Below are 26,884 nucleotides of genomic sequence, written 5' to 3' on the forward strand. Positions count from 1 at the left end.
TTTCACACACTAAATAACATTGAATCAATTCTATGAATATGCAGCGATGTGCCGTAGACTATAAGTTTACGTCTACATGCGTTGTCTACACGTAATATACGCGTAGATTACATTGGGTTGTAGTTTACATAGACTACGTAGACAATCTAAAGTGCATTAAAATTAATTTTCAAAGGTTTCATGAAATGAAAGTGACATTTTCAACTATATTGGTTCCTAACGAAATGAAAAGAACCCTATTTACAACAAAATTTCTCTTCTCTTCTATTATCAACTATGGAAGAAGATAAATAGTATGCAAAAAACAACAGATGGCAGTCGTGAGGCAAGAGTGGTCTTTTTCCCATAAAGCACTAGAATATTTCCTATATTAGGTTTCTTCCTAGATGATAAATTATTCGAATTTGAAAGAAAGAGTATGAAAAGTTCTCCACACACATCAGCACCTGATACGCAGTATAATTTTCTTTTAATTCCACGGCGCTCTTTGATCACCTTTCGCCATGTTCTTTACATACATTACGTAATCTACATGTATAACATAGTCTACGTGTAGAATGTAGACTATCGTTGTTTACGCGTAGACGCACATCACTGTGAATATGTCAATCACCAAGCAGAGTGTGTATAATTCAAACATTTTTATCAAATAAGTTTTAATTTAGATAGCTTAGGCCAGAAATCCTCTTAAGAATCATTTATCACCACATCGTGAGTTTACCTATTTTCCTTTACAGTGAGTTTACAACACTTACAGTCATCCTACACTGAGTTTTGGAATAGATAGCAAGTACTGTAAGTACATTATTGCAAAATATTCTCTGAACTTAAAAATAAGCCGTTTTTAACTGAAAATGACATTTGCTTTATTTTACTTCGCTTTTGTGCCACTTTTGGCTAATTTGCGAAGGTTGGAATGTGTGATGATATGATGAATGAATACTCGCAAACATCCATGCCCAGACCGGGATTCGAACCCGGGACCCCTGGCGTCCTACAGTGGGATCCATGAGTATTACCGTGCAAATTGTCCCATGACTTTTTTCATTAATTTTTTTTTATATCCTATGTGTTTAAAACCATGAATTTTTATGTATGCTCGTGCAGAAGTTGTCAACAGCTTGTTTTGAATTTTAACTTAATTCTTTGAAGTTCTTATTGGGGTCAAATAAAGTGCACGAACATGGTGATGGACAATTTGCACGGTAATACACATGGATCCCACTGTACCGCGATGTGATAACTACTCCGCACAAAATAAATTAAAAATAGAGTCTATTTTCCATCGTGTTTATGAGATTAAGGACTGTATGTTCGAAAAAAGTGGCGACTTAATACATTGACATAGGGGCTAAATTAAAAATTACAGTCGTAATTTGCGTCAGGAAGTCTCGAACACTGCTTGTAGCTATTGATTTGCATGAAGGTTAAGGCTCTTAAATGTGCTACAGATTAATTCACCCACCTGATACAACCGTGGATCGAGTATTTTGGTTTCAATTTCCTCCCTTCTGCAAACCATGTCGCCAAACTGTTCGAATTGCCTAAGATAGCGACACCCACTGCGTTTCAAGTGGCGTCTGTAATAACTCGAAGAGGCGGGTGGGGAAATGGCGGGCCCCAAAGTGCGTTTGGTCGCCTTGTTTCCCCCCTCTTTGTACCCTGAACGTCATCGCCTGCGGAATTATCCGGGAGACGCGTTCCGGGAATCTCAAGTGACGGCCCGGATGAAGTCCTCCGGGGGGAGCCATGTTTGTTAATTCTGTCGCTCTTCGAATTTCCGAAAAGTCAGATCCCCGTTTACGGGACGGGAACGTCGCATTATTGCTTTGGCATTTAGCGTATCTCGTTTCCGCGCTGGGGAGAATGCGTTTGGCAGTTGGCGTCCCGAAATTTCCAGATAATCTTGGGCCGTGATTGTTTACGGACTTTCATAGACCTACGTTCGTAAAAATGGAATTTCGGTGCTTTTACTAGTTCTTAAGTACTAGGGCCTGCTTTAGACGGAAGCTTTTTCCTTGACTTTTATGCCATGACCAAAATAAGTACCATCGTTTAAAGTGAAAAGCCTCATGGCATTTCTCAAGAATAGAATCGGTCCTATTTCCGCAGCATAACCAATCAGAAGCGAGCTCTAGGTCACGAGTGCAGATGTAATGCCGATCGCATGAAATTTAAACAACGTATCACTTCACATTTTTAAAAGCCGATAACTATTGAACGGAGAGGAATAACGTTTCGTACAAAAAAATTTAGGTACAAATGAATGGCACTGCTTAAATATATAGTTTGTAACGTATACAGTACACGCATAAAAAAAATATTTTCGTTTTATTGATTGTAAACACCGTGCACTCACAATATATGTGTGTAACTCGACGTACCATGTACGATTGAGGCTGTACACTGGTACGAGCATACACTTCTCGTGTATGTAATTGGTCGACTTATTTTCTGCAGTCTCCTCAAGACAGTCAAGGCGTGTGTCTTCAGTCTCAATACATCTTCCTTACAAAGCGTGTACAGATTCTCCGCACATTATTCAAATTTATACTCCACATGTTAATCACGCTATTTTATACTTCTAGTCTGGTCACAAAATGACTTGTGAAAAGCGCTTGAAGAGAAAGATTTACTTTCAGAGCGTGGGGTTCAGAGGATTTACTCGCCCGCGAAAACAAACGCTTCTGTTTGCATACGAAACTTTTCCCGCTACATAAACAACTTCATTCAAATGTTTTCTGGTTTCATAAACCAGGTCACGTTCGCGATTCGGTCTCCATATATGCAGGTGGAAAAGGAAATGAAATCCATAAATATGATTGTAACTCTTTAAAAATGACGATTGGATTTTTTAAAAAAGTCATGGAAAAGCACTGAAAATATGTTTTCCGACACTCTTACTCGCTTTCATTTAGGTTTCACAGATCAAATTCTGGACTAAATTTGATGTGGAGTTTGTTCTTCAAGTTGTGACGTAAGCAATTGCAGATTGGTGCAAACAGCAAAGAAGTCTGGAGTCATTTTTCTTTTCAACGTTGCTTGCTTACACACAGGTATACGAGCAGCTGGTAATAAATTATACTTGTAGATTTGATGAAAAGTACGGATTATTTTATTTTTCTCCATGGCTCGGAAGTTGATGGCCTTAAAGATCTACAAAAAATATGACCTAAACTAATTTTCGCTCTTAAGATGTTTATCTGCGGGGTGAAATTCCCCCTACCAACTCTAGCTTCTGGATCCGCCACTGCTCCGTTGCAGACGCAGTTCCAATTTGTTAATGGCGAGGAGAAATGAACTTTCACAAACCTTTCTTTCCATCTCCTTGATTCAGTTTGTTGTCCCTCCTTAAAAGGCGTACAGGAGGCGCCATTGGGCCAATATTTCACGCGTCCACCATCGTCACTTCGGCCGCGTTGGTTCCAACGCTCTTTGTCCGATTGCCCCGACATGTGTCGCCGGCCTCCGCGTGTCTTTTGCGGATTGGAAGCGAGTAACGACCGAATCCTCCACATAAAGGACCGGTTGACCATTATCAGTCGTCGGGCAGCGGCCATTGCAGCCATAAATCTTAAAATGAGATCTCTCACCAAGACGGAAGTTCTGCAGGCGAAACCCCGGAACAGACTCCGCCGCAAAGTGAGATGGAAAAGAACAGCTGTTAAAATGTTGGACAGGAGGGCTGATTTGGGGAAAGGAGACGCGTCTCAGTGTTTCCATATAAGTGTCTAAATCTCTAGTGTTGGGCCTTTTTTCCTCGTTACCCTTCAGCGTGCATATGCACTTTTTGGACAATTGAACGAAAGTTGAAAGTCCCATATTGCACATAGTGATTCAAATCCATTCGATGCACTAAAGTGTGTTTTTTGGACTCTTTCAAGAATCTGGTTTACAATTTGATGCATTTTCGCAAACCATTTGTAACGTTAACACCAAAGTCCATCTATTTATGCGTTTTTGATGTATCTTTCTCGGGTAATGCAATTATATCATTTGGTCTGAGATACAGAATTTATGATTATGCATTTTTGTTTCGACTGATGCATTTACTTGTGTGTGTTCCTTTGATTACGTTCCCATAGTATATTACTGCAAACTAATGTGTATAAACTATATTTATTTTTGCTGATATTATCCTGCTGAAAAACAGCTGACGAGCCTTAGTACAGCAGTGCATATACATGTATAGATATATAAGTTACAAATTTATGATACAAGATTTAATGATAAAAATTTAAATGGAAATGAGAAATACTAAATACATTAAAAAGTACATTAAAATATACCTGATGAATACATTAAAGTAAAATTAATCTTTAGGATCGGTAAACAATCATTATAATTACTGACTATAAAGTTTAGAAAATCATTGTACTGTAAACGTTTTAAAAATTGCCAATGTGATCTCAATCAGTAGCACATCAAGTAGAAATTTTAATTCCCATTATTAGTATACATATGAATGTAATAATAATAATAATAATAATAATAATGTCAATGGTTAAGATAGTTTATTTGAAAATTTCTGAATGCAAAGTAAATCCATTTTATATCATGATATCAACAATGAAAATACAAGATTAGGTAATAAAATGCACATGAATAATAATACAACAACAGTAGAAACCAATATTATTAACTTATCAGTTGTTTCAAAGTTTGTTTGGGGAGTTCGAAGCATGAACGAACATTTAATTAATTGTAGAAGGTGTTGTAGTCTATGCGGAACTGATCTATCTTCTCACGATAGTCTTCGATCTTTTGTGTAAAAAAGGTTCTTCAAGCAAAGGTTCTCCTGAATATTATAAAATTGTTTGTGGCCTAGCAGATTGGGTGGTAGATTCCACCATAGAGAGCTCCTGGTTCAAGCTTTGCCCTGGGCACTTCTTTGTGTCCTTCACCAATTTAATATGGCCCATTCATCATTCATCCACTTCGTCACAGTGAGCCCAAAAAGGCGGAAAAGCGACGTACAATAAAGCAAATATATAGGAATAGAAGAGTTTCTGAAAACAGGCATAAATATTTTTGTAGGTCCATATTTCGAAATGTGTCTTGCATTCACTTTCCTTAATCGTAGCATCTTTCCCTATATTTACATTTGAGCAATATTCGGTCTATCCTTATTCTTAGAGAGTTCTCAACATCTTTAAATCTTTCTTAGAATGGGAGCGATCTACTTGAATTCAGAATAATGATGCTAAAGAGTCATCATCCAAATTGTGAAACGGTGGATAGTAGGGTACATGATGTGACAACACTGTCGAACTCGTGCACGGTAGCGAAGTGCGAAGCGGAGGACGAAGACGGAACAAAGGCTCGGCGGTTCCCGTTTCTTCCCCGTAGCACCGCCCCGATTGTAAATGAGAGCGCGACGCCAGCGGAAAGAATTTATTGCGGGGGCCAGGGAAGGCTCCCCTCCGAGCGGGGACAATGGGGCTCCCCCTCCGTAGCACGTGTCACTCCGAGAATGAATGGGGGGAGCTGTCGGGAGCGACACCTCAATCTGCCGTCGGGATCTCCCGGTGGCTGCAGCACGCTTCGACGTCCGACGGCTTATCTTTTCCCTGCAATGCTAATCCCTGAGTAACATGAGCGCACTGGGTTGATATCACGGGCTATAATGAGGAAACTGATAGATATCGCGAAGTGAAGGCACCTAGTCTACATTATTGAGATTAGGGGATTAGTAATATGCTCTTGTTATTGAAAGCCAGTGTAACGGAAAGTGTTATTGAATTCCAGTCAACAAAAGGACTAGTACTCATCCACTGTAAGAAGTAAGTTAATGCACACAAAACCACGTCACTCCATAGAAATAGTTCCCTTTCTGTATGATGCAACATAACATGATGAATTGGTTTATTGGACATAGAAATGCGAATCTGTTAAACATCTATAATAGAAATTAGTTTTTGAATTATCCTTTTCGTCTATACCATCAATGTTTCTTCATCGTCACAATTAACCTAGGTGCCTAGAAAAGCGATTAAAATAAATAAAGTTGCAATTTAATGCAGCGTCGTTTGTGTACGTTTTTTTGGCTAACTCGACGATGAAGATGAATGATGATATTTCAGTGACAAGATCCTGCTGCCCTATATTTTTAATTTGCCTTTTTTCCTCAAACTTTGATGGTACTTGACTTTTTTTTTTCATTTTGGGTAAGTTTGTTGGGATTTTCTGAATGAAAATGATTTGCTAAACGATCTTTTTTTGTTTTTTTTGTAAGTTTCCATTTCTCATAACTATTTTTCCATTTCTTTCCAGTTGACCGAAGATTCGAGATGGAGACCACAAAAGGCTGGAGCTTCGCCTTCGTTTTATCAGTGGTCCTGCTCCATGGGTCGCTCTCAGCAGCCCAACGGACACCCAAGCCCCAAGGGCTCAGCCAGGACCTGGAGACTGGAGCCACTCCCAACGAGCTCGATACCAGATACTCCAGCCGCTACGACCCCCGGTTGCCATTCAGGGACAACAACGTCATCATCAACGAAGCGTAAGTTTTTCTCCTTTTTCTTATCTTAAAGGAATTGATATTTTCTTATGCGGAGAACTGTCGTGTTTTGGCGGAAGTCGCGGTTCATTGGCTACAAATTAATCAAAGCCCGGAAGTTGCTTTTTTGATTGTTTTATTTTTTCAGGGTAGTTTATCAATTCAAAGCACGAGCTAGATGAAAAATCAGATTAACGATAATAGTGTTCTGAAGATGAAATTATAATACAAAAACTTCATGTACGTAAGAAACTGTTGATAAATTGAACGTCCGAAAGAAAATATAAAGACGATAACTTCGAAAAGGATAGAAGCAATATTGGAGCGAAATTGAAAATGGAAGGGGTATATTTTCCGAAAGCAGATACGTTTTACAGTCTTAGAGCAAAGAAGGTAAGGAAAATGACAGTAAGTAATCGAAAGAGAATATCAATTCGCCTACTGTACAGATTAATGAAAGAATAACGCAAAAGTACCCGCGAAAAGCAAAACGCGGGAAAGGAGAAACTGGGAATTAACTGCAACACAAAGAAATAAAGATTTGTCTAAAAAGGTTAAGATGACAAATTATCTTCCTTTAATGGGAAGAACATGAAACGTTAATGTACGTAAAATACGAGGGGAAGTCAATAAATAGGTCACAGACTGGTGTGGGATGGCTGAAAATAGTAGCGAGTAGTTTCTAAATGTACCATTAGGTGGCAGCACAATCTACCTTGACGATATTCAGTTTGCAGTCGCTAGATAGCAGACGCAGACATTGGCAGCTTAGTTTAAAAATGGCGATCGTGCTCGAGGAGTATGCGTTGAGATGATTCGAGCTGACAGGTCAGTGTCGATAGACAGCATAGCAACTGCAATAGGGTGTTCTCGTGGTTTAGATTACAGCATAATAGTTTGAATATCCGAAAAGTGTGCGCTTGATTGTAGCAAACGTTTCGCTGATGAAGATGTTGAGCGCGAGGTGGCGACTGTGGCTGGGGCAGCAGACCCAAAGGCTTTTATACAGCATCTTTTGGGGGACTGGTAAAGCGATGGGATAAGTGTATCAATGTTGGTGGAGATTTTGTTGAAAAATAAAAGCGGTTTGTCAGTATCAGTAGACCTAGTGGCCCGGTACCAAGTCATCATTTGGAGCTCGAACCATCATTTGGAGCTCGATCGCCTTAATGGATTTGTCTCGTAAGGCGCAGTGTTGCCAACTCCTTACCCGAAAAAAACACCAAGGTTGTGGCGCTCGTCGTAGCCTTTTATGATGTATATTTTGAGAGCAGAGTTGGCAAGACTGTGGGGGGCACTGTAGCCTTTTATGAGGGGGGGGGTTTATTGCCCTCTGTTTACATCTGGCAACACTACCGTAGATTTTTTGACAGTGTTGTTAACCTACTGGGTTTTTTTTCACTGTAAATTTTCATCAAAGGACCTGAGGGGCCTATGTATTTTTTTATGTCTGGCAATACTGTTGGGGGGCCTAGTGTTGGCGACACTGTGGGTTTTTACTGTAGCCTTTTATGAGGGGGGTCTATTGCTTTTTGTTTACATCTGGCAACACTACCGTAGTTTGACAGTGTTGTTAACCTACTGGGTTTTTTCACTGAGGCTCGAATCATTATTTGAGGCTCGTCGTAGCCTTTTATGATGTATATTTTGAGGGGCACAGAGTTGGCGACACTGTGGGTTTTTACTGTAGCCTTTTATGAGGGGGGGTTTATTGCCCCCCCTGTTTACATCTGACAACACTACCGTAGATTTTTTGACAGTGTTGTTAACCTACTGGGTTTTTCACTGTAAATTTTCATCAAAGGGTCTGAGGGGTCCATGTATTTTTTATGTCTGGCAATACTGTTGGGGGCCTAGGAATAATTGTACAACAATTTGTACCTAATTGTACAATACTTGTACCTAATTGTACAACATATACACAGACATAAAAGAGAGAGCCTTCCCGCAACTTACTTCATGTAAAATTTATATGATTTTACAACTGTGAAAAGAAAGCATATGTGTTCTGTATGCACATATTCATTCTTATTTTTCGAAGTTGAATGAAAGCACGTGTTTTTACGCTCTCGTAATACTGACCTTGCTCCACTGATTTTAAATTGCTTCCATCCGCTTTTTTTTCTGTGTTATTTCCGCATGCACGCAACATTCGCTTTCAATAGACAGAAGGAGTGTTAGTATAGCAGGCTCCGAGTTTACAATTTATTAAATTAAACAATAATTTATGTAAGAATATACTTGTACTTACCGAACACAAAATAATAAAAAGCACATGTGAATCTTTGCGTGTGTTCATGTTATATGACGACTGAGTAAAAAAATAATGTTGACTCCCCGAAAGATAAAAGTTCTTGGTTCGACATCAGATGCATGCAAATTTTATGTTTTGCTCTCCAAAATCTTGATTTTTATGTTTGTGCTATTTGTCATACAGCAGAGGAGAAGAGGGGAGAGGGGAGGGGAGGGGGTACTATTAGCGCCATCTATTAGCAAACAATAGAAATAAAAAAGTAGGGTCAAACTTTTTCAACACCCAAAAATTTTAAACGTCCTCGCGTAGTAATACGATCTAGCTGAAGATGTTTGAAAGAGTACTCTTAGTCGACGAAGCTAATTGCTAGGGCCCATATATTGCTAAAATGTTCTTTGATTTGCATATTTCTCATACCGCCATATGTTGTTCTAGTTGACTTCTTCCAAAAAAATGCTAATTAGCGAGAGTTAATTAAGCAAGGCAAGTAAAAGAAGCAAATAGAACAGCATATGTGCCGGCGTGAGAATATGTAAAAATTCGATTCAGAGATGGATCGAATTAAAATTGGGGGATATTTTGCATTTTTTTCCTATAATGTACAAAACATTTACCGTACATAATCTTTTCCATTTACAACAGTATAAAATAAGAGGAATGTGTGACAATATCCATATTAATTAGGAAGGTATGTTGTATGCTAGGTTAGCTAATTGTGTCTTCTACAGCTTCACTGTATAGAGGAAAGATGGAAAAAGAGAGCTCTACAAAAACTAACGCTCTTAACAATATTGAACGCCCCGTGAAAATTATATATAAATAAGGCATAAGCGTATTATCTGCTTTCATGTCAGATTTTCCCAACCTGTGAGCTGTAGTGTTTAGGTGACAAACGACCCGCTCAAATATAATACTGTTGACAATATTGAACGCCCCGTGAAAATTATATATAAATAAGGCATAAGCGTATTATCTGCTTTCACGTCAGATTTTCCCAACCTGTGAGCTGTAGTGTTTAGGTGACAAGCGACCCGCTCAAATATAATACTGTTGACAATATTGAACGCCCCGTGAAAATTATATATAAATAAGGCATAAGCGTATTATCTGCTTTCATGTCAGATTTTCCCAACCTGTGAGCTGTAGTGTTTAGGTGACAAGCGACCTGCTCAAATATAATACTGTTGACAATATTGAACGCCCCGTGAAAATTATATATAAATAAGGCATAAGCGTATTATCTGCTTTCATGTCAGATTTTCCCAACCTGTGAGCTGTAGTGTTTAGGTGACAAGCGACCCGCTCAAATATAATACTGTTGACAATATTGTACGCCCCGTGAAAATTATATATAAATAAGGCATAAGCGTATTATCTGCTTTCATGTCAGATTTTCCCAACCTGTGAGCTGTAGTGTTTAGGTGACAAGCGACCTGCTCAAATATAATACTGTTGACAATATTGAACGCCCCGTGAAAATTATATATAAATAAGGCATAAGCGTATTATCTGCTTTCACGTCAGATTTTCCCAACCTGTGAGCTGTAGTGTTTAGGTGACAAACGACCTGCTCAAATATAATACTGTTGACAATATTGTACGTATATTGTATTGTATAGGAGACTAGAAGCATATAATTTGGCGAAAAAAAAAAAAACCCGGGTAAGGTCATAGAAAATAGTTAAAAAAAAAGTGAGCAATTATATTTTGCATTGCACAGCATTAGGTATTAAATAACATACCCCCAAAAAATCTCTGCATTATGCGTTCTGTAAAAAATTGCCCTACGTGCCAAATTGGTGTGTCAAGTCAACATTTTCAAAGGCACTGTCGTACTTGTGTGCCGGGAAAGCGAATATGTGCAACCAAACTGTGCTCTAAGTGTGGAAAAAATATTTCTATTGACAACTTCAAGCGACACCAGCCTACTTGCAAGAGCACTGGAACATCTCTACCGCAACCTTCCAAGCGAAAGGTAGAAGTAACCTCCCTCGATGCATCGCCACCTGCCAAACGCGTCAAGCTGGCGAAGAAAGCAGACCGATTTGCGTTTGAGCATTTATTAGAAGACTTTAACATAACATCAGACAGCTCATGCGATGTGCGTAGTTTTCTGGAGAGCGAGCGAGCTAAGATAATATCCATCCTCAACGATGCATTGGCTACATACTCCACTAAATTCTATGCTGTGCTATGCTGCAAGTATAAGAAACCGTCTGATGAAATATATAAATTCTTCCATGCCACAAAAGCAAAAACACTGCATCAGGCAGATATCACTGACCTCGACAGCATCTACAACAAGTTTGTCGAGGAGTTTGTGGCAAAGCACGAGGAGCATCAGGCTAAAGGCTCGGGCGGTTCGCTGTGTGGCGACCCCCACGAACTTTGTCTGACACTTAGCAAGTTCCTACCACTGGCAGGGTCTAGCTATATTGCCCTGCCACCCGAGGTTGAAGCAAGGAAAGCTGTTCTCAATATTCAGAACAAAGACACCAAATGCTTCCTCTGGTCGGTGCTGGCAGCATTGCACCCTGTTCACTGGAAAAACAGTCCACGCCGTGTTAACCACTACACGCAGTATGAGTCGGAACTGGAGGTTGCAATGGCCGGGATTGCCTACCCTGTAGAAGTCTCGCATATTCGCAAGTTTGAGGTTAGTGCTCGTGACTTGTTGGGCCTGCAATTAGCCATCAATGTTTACGGTCTCACCGAGAACGAAAATGAGGTCCACCCCATCCGGGTGAGCAACGTGAGCAACAACAACGAGGTACGAGAAATCAACCTCCTGCTCATCAAGGACGAAACCCATCACCATTACACCCTTATCCGTTCCCCCTCTCGGCTTGTTTCGAGCCAACGGAGCAGTGATAGTCGCCACGTCGAGGTGTGTCGCAGGTGCTTGGCTATATTTCATAATCGAGAACAGCAGGATTACCGGCGCATCAGAGGACCCAACATTGCTGCTGAGAAGCTAGCTCGCCACATGTTCTATTGTAGTACCAACAAGCCTGCACGAATTATCCTGCCCAAACCTGGTGCAGTAGAGTGCTTTCGCATGCACAGTGCTATGGTGAAGCATCCTGCCTATATTGTAGCAGACTTCGAGGCCTTTCTTCAACCTCTGTCTAACTGCGAGCCCAACCCCGAAACATCCTCTACCATTCCTTTCCAAATCCACGAGGCCTCGAGTTACTCCTATATTGTGGTGTGGCGAGACCAACATATTGCCTCCGAGCCCTATGTGTATCGCGGTCCCGACCCGGCCAAACACTTCCTGGAGAGAATGCAACAGGAAGCCATCAAGATAGGGAAGGTGCTGTTGGCCCCCAAGCCCATGCTGCCTCTGTCTCCCAAAAACAAGCATCAGCACGAAATGGCTCTAAATTGTCCTGTTTGCAACTCGGTCTTCACTGACGATAACAAAAAGGTCCACCACCATGACCATTATGGGACCGGAAGCTACATTGGCCCGTGGTGCAACAGATGTAACTTGAGAGCCAGGGACCCGCGCTTCATACCGGTCTTTTTTCACAATGGCTCGGGATATGATTTCCATCACTTGGTCACACATCTAGGGTACGACAGTGCGAGAATCAATGTCCTGGCACAGAACGAGGAGCGTTATATTAGCATCAGCAAGTGGGTGCCGATCCCCAACTCAAGCAGCAGCATCGAGCTTCGGTTCCTCGACTCTCTGAGGTTCCTCCAGGCAAGCCTCGATGCTCTTGCTGGGAAGCTCAGAGACGACCAACTAGCCATTACCACATCAAGTTTCCCGAACTTAGATGTCGCACTCATCAGACGTAAAGGGGTCTACCCCTACGAATACGTCACAGACCCTTCCAAGTTCGAAGAAGAGTTGCTGCCTCCCCAGGATAAGTTCTACAGCCAGCTGAGAGGTTCAGGTATTACCGACGAGGAGTACAAGCATGCTCAGTCTATGTGGGTCAAGTTGGGTTGCCGAACTTTCGGTGATTACCACGATGCATACCTGAAGCTTGATGTGACGCTTCTTGCCGATGTGTTCCAGGCGTTTCGGGCGACTGCGATAAACATTTACAACCTGGACCCTGTATATTTTTACAGCCTTCCTGGACTGGCATGGTCGGCCATGCTCCTGCTGACTAAAGTTAAACTTTCACTTATCTCCGATAATGATATCATGCTTTTCATCGAGAGAGCTATCCGGGGCGGCATGGTCCAAGTGTCGCAACGCTTCGCACACGCCAACAATCACCACATGGCCACTGGTTACGACCCCTCCCAACCATCAAGCTACATCATGTACACTGACGTGAATAATCTTTACGGGCACTCCATGATGCAGCCACTCCCAACAGGACAGTTTGAGTGGGCTGACCCCTCCAACTTCGACATCGAAAAAGAGTGCGACGAGTTTGGGTTTTTTGCCGAGGTGGACCTCGACTTCCCCGAGAAGCTGCAGGATACATTCTGTGACCTTTCGCCTGCTCCGGAACTCAAGTGTCCACCTGGCTCGGATCAACCGAAGCTCGTCATGGACTTGGAGCCCAAAAAGCGTTATGTGCTACACTACCGGAACCTCCAGTGGTTAATGCAGCAAGGGGTCTCGGTCAAAGCAGTTTACGGCGTGCTCTTGTTCAGGCAGTCTCCATGGTTGAAGCCGTACATCGAACTGAACACCAACCATCGCACTGCTGCCACTTCGGAACTTGATCGCGATTTTTTCAAATTAATGAACAATGCGGTATTTGGGAAGACCATGGAGAATGTGCGAAATCGCGTTGATGTGAGGTTGGTGACGAAGAAAACACAGTGTCGTCGACTTGTTGCAAGCCCACTGTTCAGGTCTCGAACAATTTACAACGAACAGATGTCTCTGATTCACATGAACCGGGGCAAGGTGCTACTCAACAAGCCCATCTATGTGGGAGCTGCAGTTTTGGATCTGAGCAAGTTGTGCATGTTCGAGACATATTACGGCATACTACGTGCACACTACAACCACAATATCTCGCTCCTCTACACAGACACAGACAGCTTGGTGTACCATGTTCGCACGGCCGATGCGTATGGTGATATAGCCAAAGTTCCAGCTCTTGTCAAGCTCTTCGACACATCGGGCTATCCCCAGCTAAACCGGTATGGAATTCTGCCCCGGAACAAAAAAATACCCGGCAAACTCAAGGACGAGAAAGACGGGGATGTGATTGTGGAGTTTGCTGGACTTCGTGCCAAAGCCTATGCGATCCGGGCTGAGGGTTCTGTAACAAAAAAGGCAAAGGGTGTAAGCAGGCAAGTGGTTCGGGAGCACCTCAAGTTTGAGGATTACCTCGAGTGCCTCAGAACAAAATCGCCCATTCTACAAAAAGAGCATCGTATCCAAAGCGTCGATCATGTGCTTACAACTAATATTGTCAGGAAAGTTGCTCTGGATGCACACGACGACAAGAGGTGTATTCTTGAATGTGGGGTCCATACACTTCCGTGGGGCCACTATCGCCTCCAAACTAGTAAGGCCTGCCCAGAGTGCAACAAAAAGTAATAGGCAATGCGAAAAAAAAAACAATTTTAATTTACTTCCACTTCCTCGATTACATGCATACATGGCACAGCAAAATTAAACTTCTGGAAACTGCTAATTGCAATTTGTACTTATATATATAAAATTCCACATTTCTTATTGTGTGCTATTTTTTTTTATTTATTTAAAACTGTTCAGTTACTCTTTCATTCTTGACGTCATACACAAATGTTTTCTCTGCAATAAGAATGACACTGCACAGAGTATCTGCAGGCAAGGCATCGTGGAACTCGCATACAATCTTGATGTTGGTACGATCGTTGACCACCACTTGCTTCCTCTTAGATGTGTTGATGACGGTCATGGGTCTCCGTGCTTTGAATTCGCTGGGCGCGTAGTACACGTCCACGCTTCCTTCGGTCACGCGTTTGTAAGCCGTGTAAGCTTCGTAAAGTTTGAGGTAATCGTCTTTGGTCATGTCGAGGTTGTAATTCTCGCGCGGGAACACTTCGTTCCTACCGTTCTTCAGATAAACGTTCTTGATCTTGCAGTCGTCGAACTTGCTGGAATTTTTTTCCTGATCGTTATCGCGTCCGGTCTGAAAAAGCACTACGACGAAATCTGGCATGTCGAACTGTATGTTGTTGAACTGTGTCGTCACGTCGAATTCCATGTGACTTCCCGACGCCATCTTCTGCACGCACTGGTAACCGTGAAAGTGAATCGGCACCTGCGGACTTTTCAAGATCTCCGCTTTGTACTTGAGGGCGTAGTTCGTTTCGTATTCCACCACCGGCATTCTCAATTCCATGCTCCGGATGACGCATTTCGCTGCTTCGGGTAAAGTGTTGGCTATCGGCGTGGTGCCGTCCGGACCCAAAGTAGCGTATCGCATCAGTGCGTCGTTGTCGTTGGCCGCTCTTCGAAACGTGATCCTCAGTCCTCCCTTCCACATGATCTCCTTGTAGTCCGAGAAGAAACCAGGCAGCAGACGCATGGGAAAGAGCACCGTGTGACTTTTCGTCGATATTTTGGTCCCGGCTTCGAATCCCCCGGCCTGGTAGTACGCTGCGTCCGTTTTGGATAATTTCAATGTTCCCACTGCCGTCGACGTGATGCCTGGATAATCTATTCTGTCGATGACGGTGTTGTGTTTCCTCACCTCCACCTGCGAGAACAGGTGAGGCACGAAGTTGTCCACGAGTATCAAGTTTGCTGCTGCGGGAAACGCGTCTCCGCTTTCCTTCTTCACCACGTCGAATTGAAGGTAGAGGTCCGCTCTGTGAGGATGAATGAACCCGTCGCCTACGTCCACGTCGTATTCGATCTCCCTGTTCGCTTCGTTCAGATTGGCGAACGTGCGACGGTTGGGAGGGAAAGATTGCAATTCGTAACTTTCGATTTGCTCCATTTTACATGTATGGTTATTTATTATACGTTGATCTCCACGATGGCCGTCGTAGTGGCACCTGCGAAATCCACCACGTCTCCTTTCTCGTTCGTCACCACCAACTCTATGTCGTCTATGCGGTTGCGACATACTGGAAAATAGATCGGCGAAGAGGGCGTGTAGATGATCGGTTCCATGAACTCGGAACTTGGTTTGAAAGTGGCTATGATTCCCGTCTGCTTGTGACTTCCTAATAATCCGTCCGAAGATTTCGTGATCATGCCTTCGGCCACGTTGCAGTGTACGTTCAGAGTCTCTATGGCCAAGAATTTAGGAATGTTGGTTGCCACGTGCTTGATGCCAGCTTCGAGTTTTGGGTGGTTGTTCTCGAAACCTAAAAGTTCTCCCATGGTGCCCAGGTCCACGGTCTCCGTCGCGGATAGGATTTCCACTCTGTGCGTGACCGAATTTTGAGAAAGGTATGTGCCTTTGGGTAATTGAGCTTGCAAAGTGGAAAGATTGTATTGTCCTGGCGTGACGACGATGTGTTCGCTTCCGACGCTAATTTTGTTGTTGTGCTGCGTAACATTAGGTATGAGGTACATGCTGTAGAATGCACGCAGAGCCACGGATTTAGGATAGACGATGTCGTCGTGCAGCGTGAGTTTCAAGATGGAAGATTCGCTCGTGAGATGGAACACGCCCATCCTAGTGATGCTGTTTGAGGTTCCACAATGCTTTCTGGAAATCCTCGATCGTAGGGTTATTTATTTTAGAGAGAAACGCGAGCACGGAGAGGCAGAGATGACCGCAGTTCACGTCTCCGAAATTTTGAATGCGTTCGTCGTTGTAGTATATAGAGGTTTTGTTCGTTTTCAGATAATGAATTAAATTTGTAGGTGGAACACCTCCGAAAGAATCGAAAACGAATGCTTTATCATTGTCGTTTTTGTGGTAACATATCCAATGCGTGCCTGGATTTTCTTGACCGTCCAAGTTGACTACTCCGCATTCTCTTTTTTTAACGCTTGAAGGTAACGAGTCGGACATGAAAACTCCTCTGAAGTGTTTGATTTGTAACGGTTCGATCAGAGATTCAATGTCTCGGTTGGTGAGTGCTTCTGTTTCTTTTTTTTAAACTTTCTCATCACGCCCTTTCCTCCTTTCTTCTCCATGGCCAGGTTGTGACGTTTCTGTTCTTCCAATTCCGCTTTGTTCTTCTTCGAGTCGATGACGGTTTTCGCGATGGCGGCGCTTCCGCCGGCCAAACTTCCAACGGCCCCCAATGCTGCCAGGATGGCCGGGATGCTGAATATGAAACCTCCGATCTTTTGCTGTTTCCGCGAACGCTGCAATCTTTTCAATTGAGGTGTGCTGAGCAGCAATTTCATTCCGTGTCCTTTCGACAAGCAAGAACGTTTCTTCTCGCGTTGTTTCTTGGTGAGTAACCCATCGAGGGCACCTAGATTTTTAAGATTGGATTATGGTATCTGGTACACGACACCCTTGGGCTTCATGTTGATGCTCTATGTGTTATTTTCACGGTATGTTATTTATATATATATTCTGAGATTTTTTCTTGTGTAGTTTTTTACGGTATGTTATTTATATATTTTCAAGGCCTCGCAGTCGTTACACAAATTCTATTACGTGCTTTGTTTTCTTGCCAAGAAGTTCCTTTGTCCCCTTGTACACGATTCGAGTTTTGTTCTCGATTAAAATAGATAGCTTCTCGTCGGATAACATGTTAGCGTATCGATCTGGTAAAAATAGACTGTATTGTGCGTTGAGCAACAGGCGTACCTTGGGACCATACTGGGTAGAAACAATTGAACCGGAAGTTATCGTGTAAGGTTTGTCGACTTCCAATTCCTGAATTTTTACATACTCGACTGACAAATTTAGCATTTGTTTTAATGCTTGGAGATCACTTATTTTTTCAGTCGTCATATCAAAGAAAAATTTCAAAGTGTTAGAGAGAAATTTAATTGTTTTTCACGATGTGTGTTATTTATATATACCGAAGATTATTTTTTTTCACGATGTGTGTTATTTATATATCAAGTTTTTTTTTTCACGATTTGTATCGAAGATTTTTTTAACAGAGGAAGAAAGTTCGTGCTTCGGAAAACGCGATGATGTGCGTAATGATATCTTCCGTCTCCTGCATAGACTTGTACCAATCTACTGTGTACCATCTTCTTCCCTGCCTTGCCTCGTGCAATTCATCGAACCTCTCGTTCAATTTTTCCCCTGCAGCCGAAAGCAGAATGTTGAGATCACCGCACCTCAGGCCGCTGATCTCCCGAAGAAGGTCCTTGAGAACCATTTCACAAGGGATGCGAAATTCCGGCGTTGTTCTTGCTATGATTACAAGTTTATTAACATCTCCGTTTACTACTTTCTTGAATATTTTAGATAGTAGCTCGGGTGGCAAATCGGTTATGTGAGACATGTTGTTTTTTTTTTACTGTATGTTATTTATATACCCCACCCCAATTTTTGTTTCGTGTTCATGGCGATGGTGGTACCCAGTGCGGCGACCCGTTCACCCAACGATGCGTCTCTGCTCACGAACCTTTCGAAAGCTGCATGTTCCAATTTTTTGTCTGCTTCGTGACGTGCGTCCAGATCCGTCTGCGTGGTGGTGTAGGCTATGTCGTGATCTTTGCATGCGGCGTCCAACGGATTCACACCCTTGTCTCCTCTCTCCAATCTTTTCTCGAGTTTGGTACCCGGTCCGCAGTACTGGTAGCCAGGTAGATGCATCTCGAAAGGTAACTTGTTGATGATGTCGTTCACGAGTCCCTTTCCTTCGGCCACGTTCCAAAATTTCGGAGGCAGCGTGTTGATGATTTTGATCAGGTAACCTATGCCCTTGTCGTCGTTCACGATGAAGTTGGAAAGTTTCGTGCTGATCATGTCCACGATGCCAACCTTCTCGTTGTAGAAATTACGGTTGCCTGCATTCTCTTCGCCGGCTATCACCAACAATCGGTCCACGAGCTTCCTCACGTCGTCCACCCAAACAAATTCTTTGGGTAACGTGTTGTAGCGTTTGACGCCGCTGCCTGTTTTGACCTGGTTCCAAATCGGTTTGATGAGATTCCTGTACTTCTCGCCGCTGCTCGATTTCACCCTATTCTGCGAGGCGTCGTTGTTCTGGTACAAGGCATCCGTCATGATCAGAATTTCCTTGTAACTTTGGTAATCTTCGTCGGTGTAATCTTTCGGCTGCTTTTTGGCGACGAGTTCCCACAGTCCCACCGTACCCGGATACCTGTTCCAACTATCCTTGTCGCCTAAATTGACTTTAATGTCGTTGCCTTCGAAGGTCACCTTCGATTTCCCAATCTTCCACACCACACCGCCGCCTTCGCTGGTTTCCATGCTGGGATACAATCCGAACACTTCATCCTTGTCGAATTTCCCCGTGCTCAGGTAGTCTCGTGCCAAAGGTCCCAACTCGATTTTATCCGAAGACGACGTGCTACCAATGGCTCGACGTCGTGCCGGTGCATCCTTCAGTTCGAACGGCGTCGAAGGAATGCTCGAAATGGGCGTGGGTACGGCGTAACTTTTAGCTGCGAGCGGTACGAGTTCATTAATCAAATTTTTATTTTGTTCCGTGACACTTTTAATTTCTTTACCTAGACTGCTGATGGCATCGATCACAGGTTGATCCTGACGTTTCTTCTCTTCGTAGAATCCGCGATTCTCGGATTTCCAACCTTTGAAGCGTTTCGCGAGGTAATCGCGAAGCTTGAGATTTTCGTCTTCGATTTTTCGTTTCGTCATGACGTTATTTATACACGTCGTTTCTCACAACGTTGCAACGTTTAGAAAGTCGTTGATTTTGTTTCTGTATTTTCCGTCGTTGGGTTTCCTCGTCATGTCGATCGTCGCGAATCCGAAATCGTCACCGTTCCAGCAAGTAGAGCAGCAGCGTTCCGAAAATTGATTGTAGTTCATGTCTCCGCCTACGTAGTCATCGTACGCGTGCTTGAGGTTGGTGTGATCTTGACGAAACAAACATATGAAATTAGCGTTGTCGCGTACTAACTGTTTTGGAATTTTGGAAAACGTTTGAGCTAGGTAGAAGCAATCCATTTCTTTGTGACGACCTTGCGTGAAAAAGTTGCGAATTTCATTTTGATTTTCCAGGATGGCGTCGTCGAACACAACGACTGAATTTTCACGACAATCGTCGAGTGGTTTTATTTCCGAGGCAAACGTTGCAATGTCCAGACCATCGTACAGTTTCATCAGTTGCTGGTATTTGGATTGCTCCAAACTTTTCGAGAACACGTACAGGTGCCTGTTCTTCCAATCTAACCAATTCGGTGCGAGGAGAAAATTGTCCACGAGCAGTGTCGTTTTCCCACACCCCGAAGGACCTACGATCAGACAGCGGATGCTGTCGGGAAGCAACTTACCGTTCTTTTTTTTTCTCGTTTGACTTTCCGGATCCGGTAGACGCTTCACCACGTTCCACGTACTCACAAGATCACTTCGTTCGCGTCGATCCAACTCTTTTCTGGAAGTCCCAGCCATTTGACAAACAGTTTGTCACCTTTCCTACGCAATACTTTCTCGATGAGGTACGTGTCGGGGTGTTTCGTTTTAGAGAGTTCCTCTTCGTAAAATCTTCCTTTCAAAATCTCGCCGCTACTATCTTTTATTATATACGTGTGTCGGTTTCCGGGTAGAACTCGAACCACGGTAAAGAGTTCCGTGCTCCAATTTTTTGTGAAACCCCTGTCAAACGTTCGCTTCAATTTACTAACCCTCACCTGTTCTCCAATTTTGTATTTAGCTTTTTTTGTCGTGGGCGTGTACTTTGGACAGTAAACGCTAGAAATTAAACGTTGCTCGTCAGACTTGGTAACGTCAGCTGGCTTCATGCCTATCGTTGCGTGCCGTGTGTGATTATAGTCGTTAACAAGTTCCGGAAGAATAGTGACCCACTTGTAGCTTCCCTGAAGCGTGAAGCGTGACCACATGCGTGATTTCAGAGTGCGATTGAATCTTTCCACGATGCTGGCCTTGACGTCACTGAAGGTCGAGTAATGTTGAACGTTGTGTTTTTTAATAAACTTTTGGAATACGGCGTTGTAAAATTCTTTACCGTTGTCCGTTTGCAGAAACCGTGGTCGTCTGCCGCCGCTTTCGTGAAAAATTGTCTTGAATGCTTCCGTGACGCATGTTCCTGTTTTCGCCTTCAAAGGTAGAGCCCATGCGAATTTCGAAAACGTGTCTATGACGGTGAGAAGGTACTTGTTGCCCTTGTTCAATTTATGCACGTTTTTCAAATTGCCGCTACTCATCTCCACGAGGTCACTTTGCCAGAGGTCGTCGATGCCCTTGGTTACCACAGGCAAACGTTCGTAGTTACGGCGTGCAGGTTTATGCAATTCTTCGACGATGGCTTGCCTAGACATTTTTTCTTAGAGATTACGTTTCAAGAGAAGCACAAGCGTGATGGGATTCAAAGAGGGTGGCACTTCGCTCGTGTTTTGAATGATCAGCTTATCGCCGGCACTCACGTCGAAAACGGTAAGATCTTCGTCTTCGTGTATTTCATATATGTTGCGCGTTTCGTTCCAACGCGCCAGAGGAATGTTTCCTGCTTTCTGGACACCACGATTCGATATCAAAGTCATGGTAGGAACGCTAGCTTTTCTGCCGTGAGACCAGTACGAAAATTCGTTTATCTGAATCGTACCATCGAGGAGAAACTTGTAGTACGGATGATAAGGATGTAACATGTACAGTTTGTTGCCTTCGACGAACGTGGAGATTCTTTGTTGATTGGGAATGCTGTTGATTTCGATGGCTTGCAAGGTGAACAATTTGGCGAATTTAGTGTCGACGCCGAGCAGATTACTGTGAACTTGTCCGAGTTTATTTTCGATGGGCAGCAAATGCTCGACTATGGTATCCGTTACGGTAGAAAACGACGGTTTGATTTTCACTTCCACGTTCAACTGCTTGTAGTTTTCGTTGAGTTCTTGCAACTTGGCACCGAAAGAGGCCAGCGTCGATTCCTGCGTGGATTCCAGCACTCCGACTTGATCTCTGATGTTGACGACGATGTTCTGAAGGTTCTCGACTTGATTCAATTTCGAGCTCTTCTCGGTAAGATCGTTCACGATGCTTCGCATCTCTGTAAACTGCGTGTGAAGATCGGCGACGCTCTGCGAAGTGGGCAGCGTCGACACCAGCGAACTAATTTCGTCTCGAATCTGTTCCACGTTCGCCGTTTCCGTTTCCAGTCGTTTCAGCATTCGAGATATGTTTCTTTTCAAAGCATGCAATTCTTTGGAGGTGGGGAGATTGGCCACCCTACTCTCGAGATCGCTCAATGAACTTTTGATGTCGCTCGATTCGGATAGTGCCGTCACCGCCGTTTTCAATTTTTCCAAATCTTCGCTCGAAGGCACGCTCGTCCGTAACGATTCCAAGTCACCCTGTATGTTGTCGAGTACGTGATGAAAATGAGCAAGATTCGTTTCGACGTTCAAATTTTCTAAATATTCGATCTTCTGCTGAACCGTGCTTAACGTGTCTTGAATGCTCGTCAACGCTCTCGCTTCAGCGTGAATATTTTTAATTTCTTCGTTGATCAATTCCAAGGACGCCTGAAGCGTAGCGATGGTGGTTTGAATGTGTTCGAAATCTTGATAGGCCTCCAATTGAATTTTTATGTTCGCGACGCTTTTACCGATGACCTGCAGTTCGTCCGACGATGGTAGGTTCGTCATTGTATCTTCCAAAGTCTGCAACTTGGATTTAATTTCTTCCAACATGCTGGTGAATTCTTCTTGTAATTTGGAAACAACGACATGCAAGCGTTCTGCGTCTATATCGTTCACGACGGTTTGAAGTTCAGAGAAATTCTTTTCTATTGCGGAAGTTCGTTCTTCGATTTCGAGTTTCAATTTTTCCAAATCTTCATTTTTCGATTGAAATTGCTGTAATTTGGCCAAATCATTTTGAAGCGAATCCACGCTCAACTGTATATTTTGAACGCTGTCGTAAGAAGGTACGTCGACATAATTTTTTATGAGCGTTTTCAGTTCGGAATCGATTTTCAGAATGGGGTCGAGACATTGCGTTTGGAGCGTAGCGATTTCCGACTCTAAACTTTTGTTTAAGGTCTCCTGCAAAGCAATCAAATCGGTCCTCAACTTCTTAACTCGAATGTCCAACATGAGAATCTCTTCTGCGTGGTCTACACGCTTGGTGTTGCCGAAAATGTCGTTAGGCATTTTTGGTTAACGGTTATTTATAATAGGATAGACGATTCGTAATTCTACAAAAAGAGGAATGAGTTTGTCGTAATCTTCGAGAAGTTCCATGTAAAGATAATCTCCTGCAGAAACATCGTACGTAATGTTAGAAAGCATCTTGTCGTGCTTGATTCGAAAAATATTCTTGCCGGTAGAAATTTTGATTTCGCCTGCGTTTTCCGGATTCACGGTGATTTGAAGTTTCCCGTCGATCGGAATTTCGTAGAAATGTAAATTGTTATTAAAAACATAAAACATCTTGCCCACATCGTCATTCAGTTTCGTCCAAATGCTGTTGAGATGAACAATCAGTAAACCATTGAGTTTAGATAATACGGAAGGTAAGAGGTTATTGGAATTTGGTGGTGCAGTCTCCATGTTGATCTGTTTGCGGAAGCCAAAAAGATTCATTGTCTTTGTTAGTTATTTAAGAATACGGTCAAAGTTTTTTTTGTAATGACACGCAAAGTTTTTTTTTTGTTTGCTTGCGTCACAATACAGGCACGCGCGCGCACGTGTGTGTGTGCGACACATTGTTCCCGAAAGAGGTTTACAAAAGTCACGATATATAAACATTTGGTCCCACAGTTGGAAAATTACGATAAGTTGCATTCAAAAGTTTCAAAATATCATATAGTAGAATTTTTGTAGAGTGGGTAGGTAACACCGACGAGCCTCAAATAATAATTCAAGACTCGTCGGTGTTACCAATTCCTATTTGTAGGTTAGCTTAGCCAGTGAAAGATCATATAGTGGAATTTTCTTCGGATGGGTTGGCAAAACCCAAGCCTCAAAAAAGGAACATCCAATAGAGTTGCCAAATATAAAAAAAAGGCAATAGACCCCCCTCATAAAAGGCTACAGTAAAAACCCACAGTGTCGCCAACACTAGGCCCCCAACAGTATTGCCAGACATAAAAAAATACATAGGCCCCTCAGGTCCTTTGATGAAAATTTACAGTGAAAAAAAACCCAGTAGGTTAACAACACTGTCAAAAAATCTACGGTAGTGTTGCCAGATGTAAACAGAGGGCAATAAACCCCCCCCTCATAAAAGGCTACAGTGCCCCCCACAGTCTTGCCAACTCTGCTCTCAAAATATACATCATAAAAGGCTACGACGAGCGCCACAACCTTGGTGATTTTTTTCGGGTAAGAGTTGGCAACACTGCGCCTTACGAGACAAATCCATTAAGGCGATCGAGCTCCAAATGATGGTTCGAGCTCCAAATGATGACTTGGTACCGGGCCACTAGGTCTACTAGTATCTGACTTAGTATTTTCTTTTTTTAATAAACGATTGTGACCTACTTACTGGCTTGCGTATGTAAGTAAGCGAGAGGTGATTGAACTGTCGCAGGAATCAGTGATTAGTGATTACCAATAGTTTAAAAGTCTAAAGTATTGGAAAGGAGATGTTCTTTTACTATTTCAGTTAAACCACATGTTTCTATGCATTACGTAGGACTCGTAATATCCTGGGTTGGAATTTCAGGTAAGTGTTTACGTGTATTTTAATCCACTTCATCATCAAAAAAATAAGCACGTTAAAAGCACAACAAAAAAGAAATTTATTGACAGTGGGAAGAAACGGTGTTCTTTCGTAATTTTTCGGTTACTAAAAATTTGCAGGGGCACTCTTTATGCAACCATTTATACCCTAGTTCGTAACAGGTTGTCTATCTCACAGGATACTGCAATAGCCTTCACTGTCTTTTCGCAATTTCTGCTGTGGTCATCCTTCTCTTTTGCGAGATAAAACTGTTCCTCTGTTCCTCATCTCGTTACCATCCCTAGAGGTCGTTAGCAGCGTGCCCAGAGGGAAGACGTGGAGGCATTATTCGATTCAGGAGCGTATTTCAATCACAGTTATATGGAATGGAAAGTGGGTAGGCCAATATGCGTAATTCCTGCCTCTTTAAGAGCATTCCTGTGGAAACTGCTGCCATTCTATTCAATTTGTAAACGAAACACTGATTCCTTTCCATCGTATACTTCGTCGTCCAGAGCCAATCTGCACTACAGGGTGGGGGAGAAGTAAATAAGCATTGAACATTTGTTGTAATTTTTTATATATTGAAACAATCTCAATGAAATTTTCTGTACATATGTACCAGTTCAGAATTCAGCGGCATCCACCATCTTCCTCTAACGACCGGGGATGGAATCCACGTCTTCTGTAGGAATTCCTTCGGGGCGTTTGTGATAACATCCCGAATCCGTGCTTCCAATTGTCTTGTACACTCCCTCCTTTCCCCAGCCCCACGAAAAAAGTCAGAGCATGAGGTCTGGTCTTCTTGCAGGCCATTCGTGAGGTTCTCGTTGTTCCAACCAACGTACCGGAATATTATGGTCCATCGAGGACCGTACGGTAAGTTCAAAGTTTGGCGGTATCCCGTCTTGCATGAAAACAAGCTCTCTAATGTTTTCCCAGCGAAATACAATGAGCGAAACATACCGTTACAACAATGTCAGATATTATTCAAAAGGTTATCACATTGTTACATTACGTCTTAACATTTTTATTTGCTAATTTTGAGAATGGTTGTTACTAATATTCGTACGCACATAATCAGGGTGGCGACAGACCTGGAAAACCTGGAAAACCGGGAAAAGTCAGGGAATTTGAGGTGTCAAAAAAAGTCAGGGAAATGTCAGGGAATTTCGTCTTCATTGACTTCGAACACTCTTTTGACGAAAATTGTTATAACTCGGACACTATGGGAGCAATCTACTTCGGATAACTTTTGTTTTGCAGCTAAAACATCATCGCATGCAACGGTGTACAACTTAGAACACCGGACCGAGGAAGGGGGGTTGGGGGTGCACGTCCCATCGAATTTCAATGGAAAAAACAAAAATCTGGAGTTTGCCCCCTCTTCTCCCGCTATTTTGGGGAGAAGCCACGAACTTTAGTATTCTTTTCAAAGAATGAACATTAGTAGTGGGGTTTGTGGTGGGGACAGCACCACTTACAAGTGTAGAAAGTATGAACCCCCCCTTAAGCAGTTTTGCTATACTTAAAACAGGCTCAACATGCCCAAATGAGCTTTTTGCTCAAGTGTGGAATCTTGTCTAATCCAAGATTTTTGTAAAAAAGCCCTCGGGAATCTCTCAAAGTATGACCCCCTCAGATTGATGAGGCTATACTTATAAAAGGCACTTCTGAGAGATTGTTGTCCATAAACCTGTCAAAAATATGCCCCTCTTGATGCCCACACCTAAAACTAAGCCACATACACACACACACACACACACACACATACATATTTATTTCTGGTTTAAGTTCAATTGGATACCAGGTTCACTAATATTAAAACAATGTAAATCTTCTAGAATTGCTCCGTGACTCTCTCATTTCTTACATCATAAACATATGATTTTTCACCTATAAGAATGACACTGCATATGGTGTCATCGGGTAAAGCCTCGTGGAATTCACAGATAATTTTAATGTTTGTCCTGTCATTAACCACAACTTGTTTTCTTTTCGAAGTGTTGATTACAAACATGGGTCTCCGTGCTTTGAATTCATCTGGTGTGTAATACATGTCAGTATTGCCTGTAGTGACTCTTTTGAAAGCCGAAAAAGCTTCATATAATTTAAGAAAATCATCCTTGGACATGTCTAAATTATAATTTTCTCTAGGAAAGACCTCATTTCTCCCATTTTTAAGATATATGTTCTTGATGTTGCAGTTATCAAATTTGCTTGAATTTTTTTCCTGATTGTTGTGTCTCCCAGTCTGAAACAGTACCACTACAAAATCGGGCATGTCAAATTGAATACTGGAGAATGAATTTGTTGCATCAAATTCATAATAGGTACCAGTGGCAACCTTCTGTACGCATTGATATGTATAAAATTGTAGAAGAATCTGTGGATTTTTTACTATATCTGCTTTGTGTTTAAGAGCATAACTGGCCTCATATTCAACAACCG

The 26,884-nt window shown here is 42.5% G+C and overlaps 1 protein-coding gene across 1 annotated transcript in view; it reads left to right on the forward strand.

Annotated features, from left to right (window-relative positions):
- The window catches only part of Mcr (macroglobulin complement-related), a 548,186-nt gene that overhangs the window by 342,596 nt on the left and 178,706 nt on the right, over nucleotides 1-26,884 (forward strand). The window contains exon 4 of the mRNA XM_083138784.1: nucleotides 6,274-6,502. Coding sequence (XP_082994910.1) covers nucleotides 6,291-6,502 — 212 coding nt within the window. The 5' untranslated portion in view covers nucleotides 6,274-6,290. The remainder of the gene's footprint in view (nucleotides 1-6,273; nucleotides 6,503-26,884) is intronic.

This window comes from Lepisma saccharinum, chromosome 17 (assembly GCF_977018435.1).
Source record: "Lepisma saccharinum chromosome 17, izLepSacc3.1, whole genome shotgun sequence".
Classification (NCBI taxonomy): Eukaryota; Metazoa; Arthropoda; class Insecta; order Zygentoma; family Lepismatidae; genus Lepisma; species Lepisma saccharinum.